Source organism: Thermobia domestica, chromosome 3, assembly GCF_964235325.1.
Source record: "Thermobia domestica chromosome 3, izTheDome1.hap1.1, whole genome shotgun sequence".
Taxonomy (NCBI): Eukaryota; Metazoa; Arthropoda; class Insecta; order Zygentoma; family Lepismatidae; genus Thermobia; species Thermobia domestica.
This window is the reverse complement of record NC_137456.1, coordinates 324,848,047-324,870,041: the sequence shown is the minus strand read 5'-3', so window position 1 is coordinate 324,870,041 and position 21,995 is coordinate 324,848,047. Positions and strand designations below refer to the sequence as shown.

The 21,995-nt window shown below is 35.9% G+C and overlaps 1 protein-coding gene across 1 annotated transcript in view; it reads right to left on the bottom strand.

Annotated features, from left to right (window-relative positions):
* Positions 1-21,995, bottom strand: part of LOC145681187 (E3 ubiquitin-protein ligase SIAH1B-like) — a 51,344-nt gene that overhangs the window by 7,485 nt on the left and 21,864 nt on the right. Inside the window, exon 2 of the mRNA XM_081752670.1 lies at positions 5,853-5,904. Coding sequence (XP_081608796.1) covers positions 5,853-5,876 — 24 coding nt within the window. The 5' untranslated portion in view covers positions 5,877-5,904. The remainder of the gene's footprint in view (positions 1-5,852; positions 5,905-21,995) is intronic.

The following is a 21,995-nucleotide window of genomic DNA, read 5'->3' as shown; positions in this document are numbered from 1 at the left end:
CTTTGCATTTCTTATGATCGAGTTTACTCATATATTTTTTAAAATAACAAGTAAACGGTTGGGATTATCGAAAAAGATGTCGTATAACTTTTTAAAGTGTGTTACATTATATTTCGTTTGGTGTATAGTTCACTCAAATTGGTTAATAAACAACGAAGTTATGACAACTTAAAGATTCACGTTGAGTCAATTGATTTTCCCAAATTTCGAACGAGAGTTCATTTACCATAATAAAACATCACTGATGGATGCTGCATTGTACGAAACAAATCATTCTCTTGTGATGTGTTCTTTATAAGTCCCACTTTCACCAGAAGCACAAAGTAGCCTGACCAAGCCCAGTTATGAATCCAATATGGCTATCATTAATTATGAAACATAAAGAAACATTTGTTTCTTTCGAAATATTGATTGAAGTATCTAGATTTGTAAACGAATACGGACAAAGCAATATCACCTACTCTGTTACCATTCACTTTTACACATGAATTTACCATTTAGTTTTACACATGAATCAAGTTTAAGAATATCTTAAGAAATTACATGCGTAGCTTCACGATAGAAAAGATTTATGGTAGGCCTATCATCTGAATTAAAAGAGAACTGCACAGGAAGGCTAACAAGTAAGTTCATGTCTTTAAACCATAGACATTGGCTTTATATCCTTTACAATATTATAAGAAAATTACATGAAGCAATATCTATATTATAAAAGAGAACGTACAAATCCTTTGTTCCCTCATCACGCTAATACGGCTGAACCAATTTCTTTTATTTTTGGGGGGTTATTAGGATTTGGACCCTAGATGGTTTTTTTCATATCACTTTAATTTTTAATTACCAGTGTCTTGAGATAATTGACCATTCAAGTGTCCATAACGTACAAATCCTTTGTTAGTTCATCATAGGTAAAAATAAACGTATTTATATGCAACCCGCATGACCGTGTCACTCGGCGGGTTAACATAAATGACAGGCGCTATAATGTTAACATTAATGCAATCTTCTATGGTTTTTATCATATCAATTGAAAGCGAAAAAGTAAAAATTATCTAAGTAACAAAGTTTATTGCGTTCCGGGGTGACCGCAGCGAAGCGGGGCGGGTTAACATAAATGACAGGCGATATAATGTTAACATTTACTGCAATCTTCTATGGTTTTTATCATATCACTTGAAAGCGAAAAAGTAAAAATTATCTAAGTAACAAAGTTTATTGCGTTCCGGGGTGACCGCAGCGAAGCGGGGTGAACGCTGCTAGTATTGTTATAAATTGGAATGTAAATAATTTCTTTTGTATTGTAAGAACAGAAACACAACGCAAACATTTGGTTCGCGTGGTGTAAATTTACTGTGGATCAACTGAATTTTCAAAAATATAATAAAGATATTTCCGGTACACGTGTAGACGATATACAAATGCCTAGTGAATGCAATTCATTTACGAGAATTTTTTTTACGAGTTTTAGCATAAACGATCAGTCCAACATAGAGAGGAAGAGGTGGCTCGCAATTGTGTTTATGTCTGGCTGCTTCTGTTTCAATATCGCCTGCTTTCTGATTGAAGTTATAAAATATAAGTTGACTAATAGTTGAAGTTGCTTGACTTGCGTTGCTATCAGATGAGACAGATGAACCATAAAGTAACATATTAACAGCAGAGCAGCTATTAGTGAAGGAGGAACAGAATCTTCCTGGCAGTGATTCTCAAATCTTCCTACAAAATGACTCTTGTGGTTTGCGATATCCTTTCGAAGCATCTTAACAACACGACTTAGTGCCATAGCATCTTCATCAATGTCTTTCTCCAGCTCACTTATTATGTCAGATCCTTCTGAAAGTAAAACATATTCTCTGCCGGACAGATGAGCTGTTACCTGTGGCCTGTAATGAAGAATCCTTTCACGAAATCTTGTACTATGAAATTCTATTTCTTCTGATTCAGGCTTCTTCATAATCGTCATTAACCGTGTTTCGTACAGGTTAAGAAGATCGCTCATTTTGAAAACAAGTCCTTTGGAATCGCTTTCTCGAATAGATTCAATAATATATGTAAGTACATCGGCAAAAGCAAAACTTTTACATAATGTCCGATCGTTCTCTAGTTCATCTTCTGTGTGTTTTTCTTTCTGCCTTATTATGAAAGCTAGATAAACAGTTTGCGTGATACAAGCCTCTTGAGCAATCAAATCCCCGGCACTACAAATTCCTATAATTCTTTCATCGCTTAATTTCTCAGCGCACTCTGCGACATGAATAGAAGTTCTCTTTGTGGCAACTAAGCACAATTTTGTCGCAAGTTTAGCACCACGCTCACAGAAAAAAAAAAAAACAGATTTCATCTTTCAGTGATTTATTTTCGGACTTACGCGTCCTTTTCTTTAAGGGAGATGACTCTTATTCTTCTGTTCTCCGTGGATGATAAAATCTTGTGCTCAAGTCTGTCTAATTTGTCCTTACTGTAATGTTTATAACATATTTTGTGATATTTTGCCTGGAATTTCTCGAAAATGTTTGCCACATCATCACCACTTGTGGATTCCGTTATGAAAGGGTGCAAATAAGTTGGTAAAGTAGTTAATTTTGAAAAGGCTTCCAGATTCCTACCTAAGGTAGAATATGCTGAGTTTCGTCTGCTTGGATCCTTATTGTCTTTGGGAACTACAAGAGACTTGGTATCATCCTTTTGACAGAGTACACACTTATTCCAATCTATTACAAAACTCATCTCCATTGAACTACTTCCAACAAGTTTTACCTTTTTCGAGGAAGTTGTCATTTTCCTACGATCATTAAACATGATCAATTTAGACCCACTTGATTTGAGACTATTTATCTTACATAGTCAATAAATTAATTTACAATGCTTTAATTACAATAATTATGATATTTTATACCTACATAGAAAAGTGCATTTAGGACCCATGCTTAGTCTAGTGGCTTGCGCGCTTGTCTTCTGTGCACGTAATTCCGAGTTCGATTCCCAGTGCGGGTAGGGTTGAACGAAAGTGGTTCTACTATAATCGGATTCCCTAGGTCCACGTCTTCTTTAGCCACCAAGTCGTACACGTGGGACGTTAAACTCAAATAAACAAAAAGTACACTTAGTACTATCAAAATTAATATTAAATTACTAGTTTATCAAAATATTTGGCACAATACCTACATTAGAAAACTAAACTGAAAGCGATATTTATAAGAGAATTAAGACTGTCGAAGAGATTTATTTCTTGCAGTGAAGTGCTTTCGCTTTCAATACTAAAGAAAATAAATTTGTTTGGAAAACGCCGGGTTCGATCTCCAGTCAGTCTATGTATTATTACCCAACGACGTTTTCAATCACCAAGCATCAAGAAATCACACAAAGTAAAAGAAATCTTAATTACCGGTACATTAGATAATAACAATCTGTATTATCTACAGTGATAAAATTTCCTGAATAACCAATCTATTAGAACTAGAATAGGCAGGAACAGCTTTACTTCTTACTTCTTTGTACTGATCAAATGCAGTTTCAACACACTCACTGTCATCAACTAAATTAATCTGACTGCAGCCGAAGATGTCAGTCCACTCATCGAGACAAAACAATAGGCTAATCGGCGACTTCTTGGTAACACAAGAATTGCGTAGGCGCCCCAAACTTTGCCTTTTTGTGTGATTCTGAACTATTCTCGCCGAAACATTACACAAGATTTACGTCCATGGGCGTTTCTGGCGGAGGGGACGCGTCCCCCCAATATTTTGAAGTAGAAAATATTCAATATTTTATTCTAATTTAATTTATATACTAACGACAGAATAACATATAAATAATAATAATTATATTTATTTGGAATATAATATTCAGACTGTGAAACGATAGTTCTTGATTTACCTCAAGGGATCCGTGAAGGTAAGCAGAGAGGTAAGAAATGGAATCGAAGATAATACACAGGTTGGGCTAGGTAGTACCATTTACACAACTTTCTTTGAGTTCTCCTCCCCCCCCCCCCAAATTTTACATGCCAGAGACGTCATTGTTACTTTCAATAGAAATACTTCGAGAATAGTGCTGTTGTTAATACTTCAAGCTTTTTAAACACTCAGTTCTATCAGATTCTTTGATGTATTTCGAAACATGATTTGGAGTTCATTCCTTCCCATACTTACTCAGCAGAATGGGGGAGAGAAAAACGTTTGTTATTACTTTGTCGTACTTCATTATAAATCTATATCAGGGATGAAAATAACCACTCGCCCGGGGCGAATATTTAATATCACACAGAAAGTACGTAAATTATTTCTATTTTAAGATGTAGCTAGTACCTTTCATCTTGGGCGAGTAAAATTTTCTTGCTTATTTGCATCCCTGATCTAGATACTTCAATCAATATTTCGAAAAAGACTTATCTTTATGGATCATAATTAATTGCCGCCATATTGGATTCATATAAGCGGACTGGGTCAGGCTGTCTTGTGCTCTGGTGAAAATGGGACTTATGAAGAACACATCATAAGAGAATGATTTGTTTCGTACAATGCAGCATCCAGTGATGTTTTATTACGGTAAATGAACTCTTGTTCGAAATTTGGGAAAATCAATCGACTCAACGTGAATCTTTAAATTTTCATAACTTCGTTGTTTATTAACCAATCTGAATGATCTATACACCAAACGAAATATAATTTAACACTCTTTAATCTATATATATAAAAGAGAACGTACAAATCCTTTGTTAGCTCATCACGCTAATACGGCTGAACCAATTTCTTTCATTTTTGGGGGGTTATTAAGATTTGGACCCTAGATGGTTTTTATCATATCACTTTAATTTTCAATTACCAGTGTCTTGAGATAATTGACCATTGAAGTGTCCATAACGTAGAAATCCTTTGTTAGCTCATCATAGCTAAATCTAACCGTATTTATATGCAACCCACATGACCGTGTCACTCGGCGGGTTAACATAAATGACAGGCGATATAATGTTAACATTTACTGCAATCTTCTATGGTTTTTATCATATCACTTGAAAGCGAAAAAGTAAAAATTATCTAAGTAACAAAGTTTATTGCGTTCCGGGGTGACCCCAGCGAAGCGGGGTGAACGATGCTAGTACGTTATACGACATCTTTTTCGATAATCCCAACCGTTTACTTGTTATTTTAAAAAATATGAGTAAACTCCATCATAAGAAATGCAAAGTTCCAAATTAAATAATTTCTGTAGGTGTTAATTTCAGTGTTAGGTGAAACCTTTTGCTAATTTAATAGACCCTATTATCTTCTTCATCGTTTAGTTTTTGAATCGTGAAGATTGGACTATTAGTTAATGAGATATAGGCCTCTAAATCCAACACTATGAATTCGCAGAGGCGGCCATCTTTGATAGACGCCACATTGGATTCTGGCCACCTGTCGGAGTGGGGCCACTTCGATTCCTGCTTAGTTGGATCAGGAGAACAACATATCCGAGTGCCATCTTTTTAACACAAAGTGCAGGGTTTGGCCATTTTTTGCCTTAAGCTCCCCTACTATTAAGAACAAATTGTATCATGAAGTACGTGCTAGAAGATATGATGGCAGAAGAGAAAGAGGGGCCGAAAAAACTACAATTGATAGACGATATCAAAGTAGAAAAATTGTAATTGAAGACGAAAAGGTTAGCGGGAAAATAGAGCATGAAAGTTTCTGGAATATTCCTCTGGCGTCTCTCACCTTAATGTGAGGGAAGCCAGAGGAATATTCCAGAAGTGGTTAAAACAAATTAAAAATGAAAACATGTCTCTGAGGAAAGAACGTCTGAAACAGTGAATAATATTCGATTATTAAATTCTAAAATAATTAAACAAATTGAAAATAAAAAAATACCTCTGAGGAAGAAAACGTATCCATGATGATAGGCCTTAGATTTTATAATAACCTGTAAGAAACGAGAAGAAGCAAATCAATAACTATCATCAATTACAGTGTATAAAATAACAAAACATATTCTACTCTGTATGAGATTGATAAAGTTTGGATTGTTATTACATAATACTTTCGGCAGATAAAACATTTCATGTCAATCCATCTGATAGACATTATAAGAATAATGAAAAAAATGAGTTAGCTTTAATAATGAAACGATTACAAAATACTAAATTATATACCCCAAACATTTCTGGCTTTATACTTCCATTAATTATTATTGCATTGCGAAAGTCAAATTTGTGCAGCGTGGCAGCTAAGAGTGAAAAACATGTTGTCCTATCGAATGACCTATTTAAAAATTGTCAACATTTTTAGCTGGTACACTCTTCTCTTTGTTATCACTGAACTCTATCCCTCTGGTTGGTTTAGTATCATACTAACGTGATTTTAATACACATGATTCCAGTGGCGGCCAGTGGATTGAGGTTTCGGCTGTTGCTGTAGGAACGATCGGAGACAGAAGATATAAAGTGGATTCATTGACTAATCAGCATAACTTTAGATGCAAATGCCATGTGACATGTTAAATTAAATAAAATTTTATTTTTTAAAAAATAAAAAACGCGGAACATTTAATCCGATTAATCACCTTATTTAATTAGTAAGTTCATTCTTCTCTCTTTGATGGGAGCAAATCTGCCTAATACATGCTGGTTGAATTCTAGTATTCTTATTGTCAGGTCTTTTTCGATGGAAAGCATAACCAATGGTGATAACCTTTCTTGGGACATTCAATTTCTTGAAAGTGTCAATTCTTTTTAATGTGAAAAAGAACTTTTCTTCTTTTACTGACGCCATAGGAACAGTTAATATTAATTTCAGAAGCTTTGTAGATTCACTGAATATTTTTTCTAGATTATTGTGAACAATTCATTCTAGCAAACTCAGTCCCTGACAGTAATCCGAATTCCTCTTCAGTGTAGACTGAAGAGAGTTCGTAGCAAAGATTAATGTTATATATAAAAAAATGTACATTGAACACGCTTTATTCACAATTTATTAGGAAAATTTAAAATAAATTGTGGAAATGTATCTAGTGCATACAACATTACTGCCATAAGATGTCCTGCACATTTAAATCATTTTTTTTTTCGAACATTCTACTGAATTGCACTTTGCTTGTTTAGTCTAAGCCTTAATTGTAAGCTTTTCCTCAGTTGAAAGCTGGGCTTTTTTTTTTTTTTTTGGTAAGTTATTTACAGAAGTCATGGTATGCAATTCATTCAGAATTTGTAAGTTATGTACAGAATTAAAGCACACACAATAAAATTAAATCTAATAACTAATAACCAAAACAGCTGATACAAAAGAGATACTGGTATATGAATTGCGAATGCCACATATTCATACATAGGGGTGTCAACTGTCCGGCTTTTGATTAGTCTGGCCGGAAGAATTGCTGTTATTTTGATTAAAGCCGGGGACGAGTACAAACTTCTCACCAGCCCCTTTATAACCGTTTTTTTTTTCAAATTTGTATCTAGTTCGAAGTATAGATATTGAAAAGTAGCTGTCATTCCGTAAACTCAAAACTGTTACCTTTCACCATCTATCAACGATTAATATATTTTGTTCACCTGTTTAGAAAATTTTAGAGAGATGACAGGGACTGTATCAGGGAAAATTTGAAATTTACTTTCAAGGAATTTTATACATTTATTAAGAGTGGAAAAGGACTTCTTAAAGCAATATCCTATAGTTAAAGTAGAGACTATATGTTTAAAGAGTGAATTTCATTTTTCCAAACCCAAAATTGTAAAGATTATTATACTTTTGTTCATGTGTTTCGATAATTTTAAAGAAATGGTACTTACTGGTAAATACAATAAGTTGATCAATGCCGATTGATCAATTTCAGTTTCTCATTAATAGCACAATGTATCTATTAAGCTTATTAGTGAATGTTTTAAGGACATACAGAATATATGTGTTAATGCACTTTTGTTCACGATAGTACATTTCATTTCCATGGATAGGTCCGAACAGAGATACTTCACGCTGAGACCTATATCATAGAGAGTTTTGAGGAAGTGCCGTTTTTTTTATTATTATTTTACAGAGTTGGCAACCCTATTCATACATCAACACACAACACACACACACATGTGCATAAAAGAAAAAAAAACTACATTCCAAGTCATCCGTCTTGGTTGTTACTCAATGCACGACGAACACAATATACTTCCACACAGGCCAGTAGCCAGCCCAAAAATGTAGAGGGGCCCGGTAGAAGTTAAGGGGGGCTCGAGCCACCCATATTATAGTTCATCAAATAGTAACATCAGCAATTCATCATATCTGCTCTTGAATGTTTAAGTATTTTGCTTCTACTTAATTCTATTATCCCCCCTCTACACACACACATTAACATTCTGTAATATACATGAAAAAAGGTGAATTTTATTAAATGGGTATTACTAACTGCACGAATTAGAATTAAAATATAAATGTTTTAATAGTCCCACATGTGTACTAACATTAAGATGAAGAACGAGAGATGATCTACTGTGAAATAAGGAAATTCAACTTTACTTAGGCTCTTGTTTAGGGTTAACTTGCGAAGTTGCCCTTCCGTTTTTATCAAAATTTTGAAAATTTACCTAGAAGAAATTGATAATTTGATTGCTTGTGTGCTTGATAACATGTAAGTGAAGCGTAATTTATATGTAATATCTTTTGATAAGCGGTTATAAAAACGGGACTAATTCGCAAGTAGAGGGAACTACTTGTCTCTAGGTTCAGGACGGTTGAATTGTGTACAATATTCGAGTAAACATGCCTGCAAGTGTACAGGGCCTTTGCGCTGGATGTGAATTGACAGTACGAACATTTGTAAAACATGATGTTGATAATGAGATTAATCTTTTGAATATTCATGGCTTAAAGAATGAAAGAACAAAGACCACCAACAATCGTTCAGGAGTTTCTGCTTGAGATGAGAGAGCTCAACAAACCTAAGTAGGTACTAAGTTAAGTGCGAAGTAGACATAACCTAACCTAAAACTAGTGCGTTATCCCTTACTTCGGCTTCTCGCTTCGCTCGTTCTTCCCTCTCACCTCCGCACTCCCCATTAACTACCCACAACCGTGCTCCGCGCGGCCCGCCAGTCTCCCCTTTAGGTTAATAATGGATTTCCATATGTAATTGTTGTTCCTCCCCCCTCGAGATAGCGTAATTGTTGTTCCGTACTCACACCTCGAGCGTAACAGAGCATAAAATGAGTAAAGTTTAAGTAGAAATTGATGATTGTAGATTTTATTGTTTTTTTTTTTTTTTTTTTTTTTTTTGAAAATTAGGTGGACGGGAAACTTCGAAGTAATTCCCTTGTTTACAATTACACTTGTATTTTTTAAAAAATACTTATACTAAGTTCTTATTGAAAATCTTAAATTAAATTAGTTTAATATAAATGAACCACCTGCACACTATACGAAGAAGACACATACCAAAACAGCTAAAAAAAAATATATAATGTTATTCAAAGCTACACTGAGAAAAAAATGTATGCGGCATACATAATATAGTATGTTACATTTGTAAATCCTGTAGTTCTTGGACTTAACGTACAGCAAGCGTATAACTGAAAATGCATGTTTTATAATACTTTCTGTGTAAGCAGTGGTGTATTTACGATTTTGTTTCGGGAGGGGCTTTGCTAACTTTCGGGGGGGGCTTTGCCTGGAAATGTGAAAATTCTGCATGATATTTCATTTACTTTACTATACTAGGTAAGATTTCGGGGGGGCTTAAGCCCGGAAGCCACCCCGCTAAATACGCCACTGTGTGTACGTGTTCCATCTATACATACCTTCCGCATGAAACAATAGAGGCGGTCAGGATCTCACATACAAATGGACGTATATAACATATAGGTGACGAAGGTAAACATATATGTATAATATAAGGAAGGCTGTTAGACATCAGACATCCTGCAATGACATGATATAACACCTAAGGGCAGTGCCTGGAGAACGGATTTTTCTCAATGTAATTAAACGCTACACCCATCTAGTATCGATTTGAGTTGATTTTGAGTTTAACGTCCCGTTCAGCAGCGAGGCTTTATGAGACGTGGACATACTGATTAACGTGGAATCCGAACCACATGAGCTCCCGCCGGGCCATCTACTATCGAGTAAAAGCATCACTGCTTCTTTCATGTTGAATTACAACATTATTACGCGTACGCGATTAAGAAATAATTCCAATTTACAACGTTTTTATATGAAAACTAGCTACTTCCACGGGATCCCCCACCCCAAGTACAATACAAAACATTTTGCTACTTAATTTCTCCTCTAAACCTTGCAAATTTTTACTAGTCCTGGCTCCACAACCCGGAATTTAATTCTTAACTTAAACGTTAAAATATGTTCACTTGTTCAGTTACTCATCTAATTAAGGTAATTTAGTTTTTATTCTTCTACGAGAACAAACATATGAAAGTGTTTGCAACCATTACTTTTTCGGTGACTGTTCCACTGCAGTTCTTGTTTTACAATAATTTGGACCCTACTAGAATCAGTCGCCTTTAACGGAACTCGGAGCTCATAATTCAATTCACTACTAATTGTTCCATAGTTAATATAAGGTTTCTCAGGGGTAGAGCGTTCACCTCTGGTGCTTGGGGTCCCGGGTTCGATCCCACACTGTAACCAATAACCGTGAAAATAAGTGCCTCCTACCATGAAAAATATACGGTTTACCGTTTTTCTAAAATAATGGTAGGAGACCGTTTTCCTGTCAGATGCTTGTGTCGGGCATGCGCATTGGAGAGAAAAAGCACATGTTCGAAGCGAGGATTGATGGCGCGTAGGTTCGGATGTGTTGTGCTTTGTTTTGTTTTGTCTCTTTCTTTTGTTTGTTTATTTGTTTGTTTAGTGTGTGGTTTTCTGGTGTGATATATACAGTAGTGTGCTATTGAAGATATCCTGGAAATTCAACATTAAGCAAGGTAATGTATGGGAAAGCACCATGTTAATATTTGAACTTTTTTCTGTGACAAACAAAACTTTAGTTGGCTATCGTGGCAAGCAGATCGCTCCAAAGCGCAACGATTCGAAACCAAGAAGCTGCTCGATGTATAAACTAAAGTCTTATGATAATGTAGCCAACTACGAGTGGTGGTGAAGCTAGAATTAGAATCACACTGTTGAAATACTTAAAAAAAAAAGAAAAAGAAAAGAAAAAAATAGGAAAAGTGCTTCGTAGTTTACCATACTTAGTACAGCATTACGCAAATTGTGTTGCAATTTTTCATGTTACAGAAATAAAAGAATACTGTCACTCATGTGTGCCCGAAGGAGGAGCAGGGGGTCGCTCCCCTAGATAATGAAAACGTATTAAATTTCTTAATACAAATAAAAAATATCAAATGTAATAGGGTATATAGTAACCAGGGAGATGAGTCCCCTAGAAAATTTTCATCGGGCGCCCATGCTGTCATTATTTTTTCTGGATAAATGAATTGTTAGATTTGAAAAATATTTCTGTAAATGTTTTTATCTTTAGTTTTGTTCTGAGTACCTATAATCTGTTCTGGTGTCTTGTTGATACATTTGAGCGTTTAATAAATATGAAAAAGTTCGATACTCTGGAAGTTTTTTTTTTTTTTTTTTTTTTTTTGAGCATTGATGCCACTGTTACATAATTATGCAAACACGTATTTATTAATTTGGGATAGCGGATACTGGATACTGTAGGCAGTGTTGTGAGAAGTCATATGGTTTTACACTTGTTTAGTCGTAGTTCTGGTCATTCTAAGCTATGTTGTCGGGTGCCTGCTTGGTTATCTGAAACCCTAATAATGCGACTAATCGAATAAATCGCTGATTAGAATATTTGAGGTATATTAGTCTACTGGTACTCATAGCGAAAATACATGCGATAAAGCGAGTCTTAACACTGCAACAAAATATCGATTTATGAATATGGACATGGATGTTTGTTCCAACTACATTTTCAAAGCGTGCGAAAACTCAGCTATAAAATTCAAGTAGTTTTTTTTTTTTTTTGGTATGTAATATCGAATTCTCTTTTGGTGTTTTGTTCAATACATGACAAAATTGGTAATTTTGAAAAGAAAAAGCAATGTATGTTCAAGATGATATCAGAACAAGGGTTCGACATTACAAACTAAGAATTAATTTCAACTTTTATTCTTATGGATATTATGCACGTCGTAGGTGCAACGCTTCTTTCGTTCACTTTTGTGTTTTCTTTAGTTAAGTAGTCTTTAACACCAGTGGACCAGCGTGCACTCTAGTTGCATCCATCCAGGAAAAATTATTGCTAGCTAGTGTGTGTACTGATACAGTTCCAGCAACTCGATGAAACTTGGGTCAATATATATTGCCCAGCAAGAATTCTTACTGGATCTAGCAACAGGGCACGCTGGACCGGCAAGGACCTCTAGATAGGAAATCGGTGTGATAATTACCGTAAATCTTGTACGGTAATAACACACCTGTGCTTTTTTTTAAAAAAAAAACGATCCCTAAATTTTACGGTAAATTACCGTAAAATATACGGTACCAAATTTGTTTCTAAACACGGTCAATATTATTTTGCTTCTAAATTACGGTCTACCGTTTTTATGAAAAAACGGTGGTCCGTAAAATTTAGGGCAATCGGATGGCAGCGAGAGTTGATGGTAATCGGTTAGTAAATTTAAGGCGAAATTTTTTACAGTGCAGCCCCCGCCAAGTAAACTTTGTGGAGGACAAACACCGTGTGCGTGGGTTTTTTCGGGGTTATCCCGTTTCCTCCCACTTTCTTCATTCCAAAATTTCATTCATTACTCATCATCACCGTCTCCTTTAGCTTAACCGGCATAATCGTGGGACGTAAAATTCCAAGATTTCATTTCATTTTTTAATATAAGGTTAGCTGTTGACGAGGATTTTGCAATGCATTTAAGTACTACAACTACACAATAGAATAACAATAACCTACCGCCGTTACTGCAATCGACAAAAGATAAACGCTTTGTTCCTGTTCCTGTTTTTATGATTTGGCTTGAAGCAAGCACTTCACACTTCGTCTTCTACCTCCCAGATCGCTACAACTGTGGCATGAAGTATTATGAACGTATTCCTTCTTTTCGTAAAAACTTGCTTCAATATGTATTGTGTCATTTCATATCGAGATTCGAGAAGACTGATAAACTTTACTTTAACTTCTTTAAAATCTGTTTAGAAGTGTTCGTCAAATAGTTAAAATGGAAAAATTCTTGGAATAATCTCTTTTACATTGCATTTTATTCTTACTGTTTACACATAGAATTAATCGAGATTTTTTGCAAGCCTTCCATGAAAATTTTACGGGGGGGGGGGAGAAAAAATTAGGGTGGCCGGCCCCCTCTTGCCCCCCGTGGATACGGACCAGCTTCCACATGAGGCGTAATAATGTTTATCAATGTCATACGTTTTGGAAAGCAAACTTAAAACCCACCAGATATAGGAACAACATGTTAGCTGGGAGGGGTTCAAACTATTTGAGGAAGGTCCAATACATGTACGTAATAACGAACCTGTCTTATACTGTACCCGGAAAGATACGTAATTCTTAATTACTGTCACCTTTATTTTTTTTAAAATGATAGAACGATTATTTCTATAAGAAAAGAAAGAGTACATGATGAGGCGTAAAATAAAATATTTAGCTTCATCAATCATTTCTCTGTTAAACAAGTACAGTTCGTTAAGAAAGTCTACAAATGCTAGTCGAGTTTCGAAATTTTTGGGAGGTCCGGACCCGGTGGACTCCCCACGTGGCTACGCCTCTGAGCATTGCTAACCACTGTGTGTTTCAAATGTATAGCATCACGGGCAGTGGCCAATGGAGCACGTTATTCCGCGCGGTGTTGCCGGATTTCGGGCTCCCCTTTCCCTTCTCGCTCTTCCTCCAGTTGAGATTATGACACATACATTGGCAACATGATTCACAATGTAAATGTACTATTCCAGCAAACTCAAGAATTTTGACTGTGCATCCTAGAAGTATATATAGCAACTAAATTACTTACATGTTAACTTTTCCAGTGGAAATGCTAAACACTTGTCTTCAACACTACTTTTACTATCATCTATGTCAGTTAATATTTCGTCTTTATCTGAATCTGTCTTGTAAATTTATTTTTATGGGTTTCAAAAACTGTAAACACAAAAAATAATTCTTCGAGCTTGACTTCGTAGTACTTGAAAGAAAAAGAAAAAAACGAAAACAGAAAATAAAACTTTTGCTGTACTCGGTTTGCTTAAAGACATTGTTAACTACAATTTTGGAGAATAAACGAACTACCACGAAAGAAAGCAACGAGACACTGATGAATTCTCTTAAGTTAGTTCCTACACAACTAGCATCTTTGTTTCCTTCTCCGTTTTCATAACAAGTAGCACGCTTGTGCTTGGTGTAGGTGCCACGAAAGTAATCCATATGATTCCTAAGCAACTCGATATGCTCGAGTTTGTTTTGGGTTACGATAATTTATGACACCATACAGACGCCTGATGCTTTTGATTCCCTTATAGAGGAGAAAAGAGGGTGTTAAAAGTCGCACATAATAAGGCAGTGAAACGTGAAAGAAAAAAAGAAACAGAAAACATACTGCGTTCCTTCTATCGAATAAGAAAGGGTCTATCTTGAAGTAAATTTCAAAACAAATTACAAACTTCCCATGCTTTATTCTTACGATGTTAGGCGTATATATAGTATATGAATCAGATTGCAAAGGTATGTAGCGAAGGGGGAAAAGGGGGCTCTATCTTTCCGAACTATTTCCAGCTCCAAAATGAGGTTCGTCTGATATATGTTTAATAAACTTATTTAACAGTTAATGCAAATGAAGGACTTTATAATAAAATATGAAAATTTAAAAAAAAAATAATCATCATCAATACGGTTTCTATACCTACTTGAAGCAACTAAAATTAATCATATGCTTTATATTCTGATTTCCCTGACTGGGTGCACTGTGAACTCACTACTATATTATTGCATAATAATATCGGAGTTTTTTCGAGTTTTTTCCCTTTTGCATTTTAACCTACATAAACACAAAGTCAGATAAACAGACTGCTATAAACAGCATTTATTTTCTTATGAATAGCTTATTGATTCATCTTTTACACTCCGGTTTTTAACTTCAGTACTGTCAAGATCCGTCTTTTGATAAGAAAGCATTGTGAAAATATAATATGCGCATAGTATGTAGGTATATATGGTGAGTTAAAATGCTTTCATGTTGTGAAACACGTAATTTGTTCTGCTTTTAATATGTGAAAAGCTTTCCTCCCCCTGAAAGTAATGTTCTCCTAGAACAACCTGCTGGCTACACCCCTGATTATCCTGTAATAAAAGTTGTGAGTTCTATTTGCAAATCGAAACAAAATCCACTGGAAATTAGACGTGGGACTCAACGCTCGTTTTACTAATTGTTTTATATGGAAACCTTTCAAAGCGTCTATCATGACAACCAGTTGACATAGAAAGATGTAGTTTTCACGTATTTGTTCGTAATACTTTTCTCTACTTGGTAAAGTGAGCAGTTAATGTGCTAGTACAATATTTCTAAGTAGAGCCTGTGATATTGTCAAGATTCGCAGTAGCGCGAGAAGACAGCGTGCAGAACTGCTTGTCGCGAACTGTCGACACCGCTCAATGCCAATTGGACGCCGTGTGAAGCCAACTCAAGGCCATGTTGTTTCTCATCTGAAATCTGCAATAGTCCCAAATTCAATGTGGCGTTCCCGACCATACAGTTTTATCAAGAGTATAAAATATACTTATTTTATAAAAGAAATATGTATATACTAAAATACTATCCACAGACAGGGGGGAAATTCTGCATATTTACTTATTAATATTTGGTTCACAAATTACTGTAGAAGAAACCTTCATTATATATATAAGCTAAGAATTAACTTGTAAATGCGGATCTACTTAAATTTGATTTCTGCTCTACTACATACGTATTTTCTTTCTTATTTTGTAATTCTGTTACCACTTTTTTGTCATTATATTGATTTGCTTCAGTACAAGTACCGTAATTTAAAAATATGAATGCATAAAAACAAATTTCATTTGTTAATTGCTAATGAAGAAATTCAGAAAGCTCATTTAGCGCGAAAAATCTTCTCATTCACTGGAAACCGTGCTGTGTTGCACAAGCACTGCAACGACCAGACCCTTTAACTTCTGAGATAGGGGAAAGGAGACTTAACATTTGCTCCAATTCCCGCGCTGAAGGAATCTGGTCGTTGTATGCTCGCTGCAACACAATATAAATTAGAGACTCTGTGACGGATTATTTTTCGCTTTTTAAAACGGATTAACGAAACGGACAGTTACAGAAGTAAAAAAAAATATGTTATTTAAAGTATATATATGGGAGTGTTAGAAAGTATTTTTTTCTGTTCTTTACTACTATTGCTAATAATATTTTTTTCTTGAAATACTTCTGTGAAGATATGTGTATTTTGACATATGGAAAAGTTTCTTATTTTGAGCAATGGGACATTTTATTTTAAAAGAACATTTCAGTCAAAAGAATCATCATTCGTTTCAAGTTAAATCACCTATCGACTTTTTTTTCTAAGTTCATTTGCCTTTGCTGTCTGTCATTCATTTCTTACGTTGTAATTTCTTAATTAATAAAATAACAGATTGCTTCCCCGTCAGCATTCCTATCATCACCTTACCTTGGTTAATCTACGAGCATGCACTTTTTTCATCGAGACGCAAATCAGAGTGAATAACCCAGGACATGAACCCGGAAAGAACGCCATACAAAATCGATTGAGAGACTATTGGAAGGGACAGTCGACATGGAGCGAGGGACGAGTTAGAGTGTAAACCGCGAGCTTCATTTTGAAATTTACGATTGATAGCCTTGCTCTGTCTTAGAGAGCACCTTTGATTCAACGACGATGTATTACTTTTTAAGAAGAAATTTTAAGTTTATCTAAAATTGCGGTCTTCGCAAAGTTGGTTTCTCAGTTCGGGTTTCGCCGACCCTTAACCTTGGTTACTTGGATGAACGGCCAGCCAAGCAGAGAGATGGATGGACATCAGCCTATTGGAGGAATCGTCGAGAGGACAACGATCAGACCTGCAAGTAAGTGCGAGTAGATTACCCTATCCCGAAAGTTACTCCCTTCTTGCCCCTTTTCACCCCCTTTAACATCACAGTCTGTTTCTTTTGTACGTGTTGGATTTCATTTAAATGCAACCCAGGTTGGATCCCGTACCTCATGTTTTGTTAAGTTCTATATTTACGAAATCCTGGGCGCAACTTGTCGGATCTGACATCCCCAAACACGTCAATTACTAACACATCATCTGAGCTCTCAGACCGACAAGGGGCGACTCCACATGGCGGAGATGTGGTTTTAACTTGTGTGAATGCACACATGTCTGCGACCCTCGATTCACTTTGCATTAATTTGTTTGCCGCCCACTGTTAGAATTTGATGAAATTCTATTTGTTTTACCACCCTCCCTCCACCCTCTCAATTTGTTGTATTATTTTGTTTTATGTGCTTTTAGTTATATTATTTAGAGATATTTAGTGAAAATGGTGAATACTAGCATTATGGCACAAGCTCGTCTTACGTCTCTAGATTCTATTGTGCGCCCCACATTTTTTCACGGCAAGTATGGGGAAGACGTTATTCGTTTTTTTGAGTATTTCGAATCTTACTGCGTCATTTATGAGTTCAATGCAGTAAAGAAGCGTCATTTGCTCCCATATCTATTAAGGGACGGAGCCTTAGCGTGGTTTCTAGGACAGACGAATTTGTGAACTTGTCGTATGTAGACATAAAGAGACGAATGATCACATTATTTTGTGGTTTTGTAGTTAAGAAGGTGACGGAATACACCATTCGTTCTAGAGATCAAAAAGAGGGGGAACCTATTATGACATATATTTATGAGAAGCTAGATCTCATACTTAGTTTTGATAAAGCCATGCCTATTCAACAACAAATTAATTTCCTTATTGAAGGGTTATTGCCTCAGTATTTTAAGCTTACATGCAACAAATCGTTTCCATCTGTTGATGCATTATGTGAGTTTTTATTACAAGAACAGTCAGCTGAGTTAATAGTAAATTACAAGACGCTCATTAAATCTAATTCGAAAGAACAAATCTTGCTGTATAGTACACCGGAATTTATCGCTAAGATAGCTGATGTTTCATTGCGCGATAATTCTCATGTTTCATTTCCTCTCGAAGAACAACGGGAAAAAAAAGAAATGCTTGCATGTTTGCATTATGACATCTTATCCGCTGAGAAAGAATGCGGTGATCAACAGTCAGTAGATTCTATTCCGTCTCATCAACAGAAATGTAACTCTTTTTTTTTCTTTTTGTTCCTCTGAATGTAAAAGTGCCGAGAATAATAATAATATGCATGATAGAATGGGCTCTGCGACGAATACTTCTGTTATGGTTAAGAACGAACAGAACAAGCGCAAACAGAATCATAGTACGTCTCACGTGAATAATAAAATACACTGTCCGGCCAAAGCATTAGTGTGCAACATGGCACAATTCAAGGGAAGTAATAATTGTAATGTTTTACATAGCGGAAATAGTTCAGGGAATGGTGAGAGACCTGCTTTTAAGACTCACACGATAACTACGCCTATTGTTAGGGATAGGATTCTGCCTTGTATCAAAATTACTATTGGAAACAAAGAGTATAAAGCGTTGTTGGACTCTGGGAGTCAAATTTCAATTTGCACTAGAGAGCTCCTTCCTCCGAACACTAGACTTGTTAAAAGACGTACTATTATCCGTGGCATCTCGGGTAAAGGACTTGAAACTAACACGTTAGCTGTGCTGAAGTTCAAAATTGACGGCTATTCATTTACGCATACTTTTAGAGTTGTTGACAAATTTGCATCTTCTGTTTTGTTGGGGAATGATTGGTTACTTCCTCAACATGTCACTATTAACCAGGATATTCACGTAGTTCACATAGTTAGGTTTGGGAAGCCTACTGATCACGCTTTACCTGAAAGTCATGCGATAGGCACAGTTTCCGAACAAACAGCGAACCTTATGCAAGCGTATTTCATAACGGCGAAATCTGTTACTTTACCACCAAATTCCAGTGTTTCAGTACCTGTTCGTAAAATTAATGATTTAGTGGGAGTTAAAAATGTTTTGCAACCCAATGAGAAAATCTGTTCTAAAGCCGAAATTTTTGTTAATGAGTCTAGAGTGGATTCTGTTAATCCTGTCATTAGAGTAGTCAACCCAACCAATAAAAAGTTGTGTTTAGAGAAAAATCTTCATTTAGGTGAAGCCATTGACATTAGGCCGGGTGCACATTATCCAAATGATACAGATAGTGTTCAAAATAATGGTTTAGCCAGTAAACAAGACAACGATAACTTTCCTGCTGGTTTTGATGTCAAGCGTGTGGACATTAACCCTCAACTTTCGGACGATCAGAAGCAAATGTTTTATTCTGTTATAGAGGAGTATAAGGATTGTTTTTCTTGGTCAGAGGATGATTTTGGAGTGGCCAAGGGCTACGTACATGAAATTAAAATGCTAGATAACGTCGCAGTTCACACCAATAAGTTTCCTATCCCCTTCCACTTAAGAGAAGAAGTTAAAAAACAGATTGATACTTTGCTCAAACAAAAGGTTATTAGGAGGTGCATCTCGAGTTATAACTCGCCTATTCTTCTCGTGAAAAAGAAGTCTGGATCTTATAGATTTTGTTTGGATTGTAGAGCTATTAACCTACACATTGCACCAGACAGTTTTCCTGTACCGTCGATAGAAGACATTCTTTCGCGTCTTAGTAAGCGTCGCTACCTGTGCTGCTCGGACTTGCTCAGTGGTTTTTTTCAAGTGAAAATCGCGGAAGAATACCAACACGTCACTGCCTTTTCAATCCCAGGAGCGGGTTCTTTTTGTTTTACAGCACTTCCTCAAGGCCTTATCACTAGTTCCGCTGGTTTAAACAGATTAGTGAAAATGACATTGGAAGGATTAGAATCTGAACAAATTTTCGGGTACCTTGATGATTTTTTTGGGGGTGGGAACACTTTTGAGGATGTTATCAATCTCACCAAGAAGTTATTTCAACGAATTAGAGAACGTGGTCTTAAACTTGCACCAGAAAAAACGAAATTGGCTTATTTTTCATTAACAGTTTTGGGACACGATATTTCGTACGATGGCTTGCGAATTTCCAAGAAAATAACTGACTCCATTATTAATTATGAACGTCCGAAGACGAAAAAACATGTGAAAAGTTTTCTAGGATTAGCTAGCTTTGTAAGACGATTCTTACCTAATTTTTCTGAAATTGCGAAGCCTTTGAATTCACTTCTCAGAAAGGATGTACCGTTTAAGTGGACACAAAAACAACAAGATGCTTTTGAGAAAATTAAAGATCTTATCATAAAATCGCCATATTTGATGCATTATAATCCGAAACACCCTGTATACTTGTTCTGTGATGCATCAACTCGTGGTCTTGCTGCCGTGCTCAAACAACCTATATCTTCTCCAGATGACCCAGAGTTAGCACCCATTGCTTATTGTAGCCGTAGCTTAAATAAAAGCGAGAAGTCTAGACACCCTTATGAACTTCAACTTTTGAGTATCATATATGCCTTTAGATCCTTTCGTTACTTTTTACTAGGACGTCATTTTTTTTTTTGAAAACCGATTGTAAGAGTCTTTTGTTCTTAAAGCAGACAAAAAATGTAGGCAAATTTGCTAGGTGGCTTAGTTTTATTGAACAGTATAACTTTACTGTGACACACATATCTGGGGTATCTAACATAGAAGCCGATGCACTTTCACGTTTTTCTCGTGCCCCCAGGGACATTTCAGATGAGCAACAAAATGAGGAAGACCCTCGAGTATTTTCTTCCACTGTTACAGAGTGTAACAATATGCTAAGTGACGAGCCTTCTCTTAGAGATGAACAAATGAAGGACCCGTTTTATAAGGATATTTTTGATTGGTTAGAAAACAAGGAAAAGAAAAATCCCAAAATTGAAAGACAAGCATTTTATTTTACGGTTAAAGAAGGAATCTTGTATAGAAAACAAAAAACATCTAGTGGTATGAAATTTTTAGTTGCTGTACCTGTTTCATTACGCTATAAAGTTTTTGATGCGGGTCATACTTCTGCCATTGGTTCAAGTCACGGAGGCTTTTCTAAGACATATGATCTTTTAGTGAAATCTGTGTATTTCCCTAATATGAAACAATATATTTATCAGAAAGGCAAAGAATGTTTAATTTGCCAGTCCAGCAAAAATAAACCTGGTTCTGCTTATGGTACATTGCAAACGTATCCTCAAGTGCCGCCCTTCTATCGCATTTTCGTAGACATTGGAGGGGTGTACTCCTCGAGTAATATTTTGAGACACAAATATTTGATTGTCGTAGTCGATGCAGCTACTCGGTATAGTATTTGTGGTTCATTAGCAGATATAACAGCGTCTTCTGTAAGTAGTTTTCTCTATGAAAATGTAATTTTGAAATACGGTATTTTCAAAGAATTAGTCACAGACAAAGGTCCATGTTTTACAAGTAACCTATTCAAGGAGTTGTGTGCAATGATTGGAGCTAAGATTCGATTTGTAAATGTTCAAGCTCATTACGCTAACGGGACTTCTGAGATAGCTATCCGAAACATTGAACAGAGACTGAAATCTGCGTTGTGTAATAAAGATCAAGGAAAATGGGTCGAACTGCTTCCATCTATTGTGTTAGCCCACAATTTAACTGTTAACTTATCCTCTGGATACAGCCCTTTTGAACTTTTGCATGGATTCAGATGTATAATGCTACACGAAGCAATTTTGGACACCCCTTGTCAATTTCAGGACAATGCTGAACGTTTACAGCAACTTGGAGAAATACGAGACAAAGCCCATGATAAATGGTTCCAGAGACATAAGACGGCAACGAAATTTTATGACAAACGTCATTCGAAACCCAATTTCAAAGTCGGAGACAAGGTATGGATTTTGGACAGCACCATGAAGAAAGGATC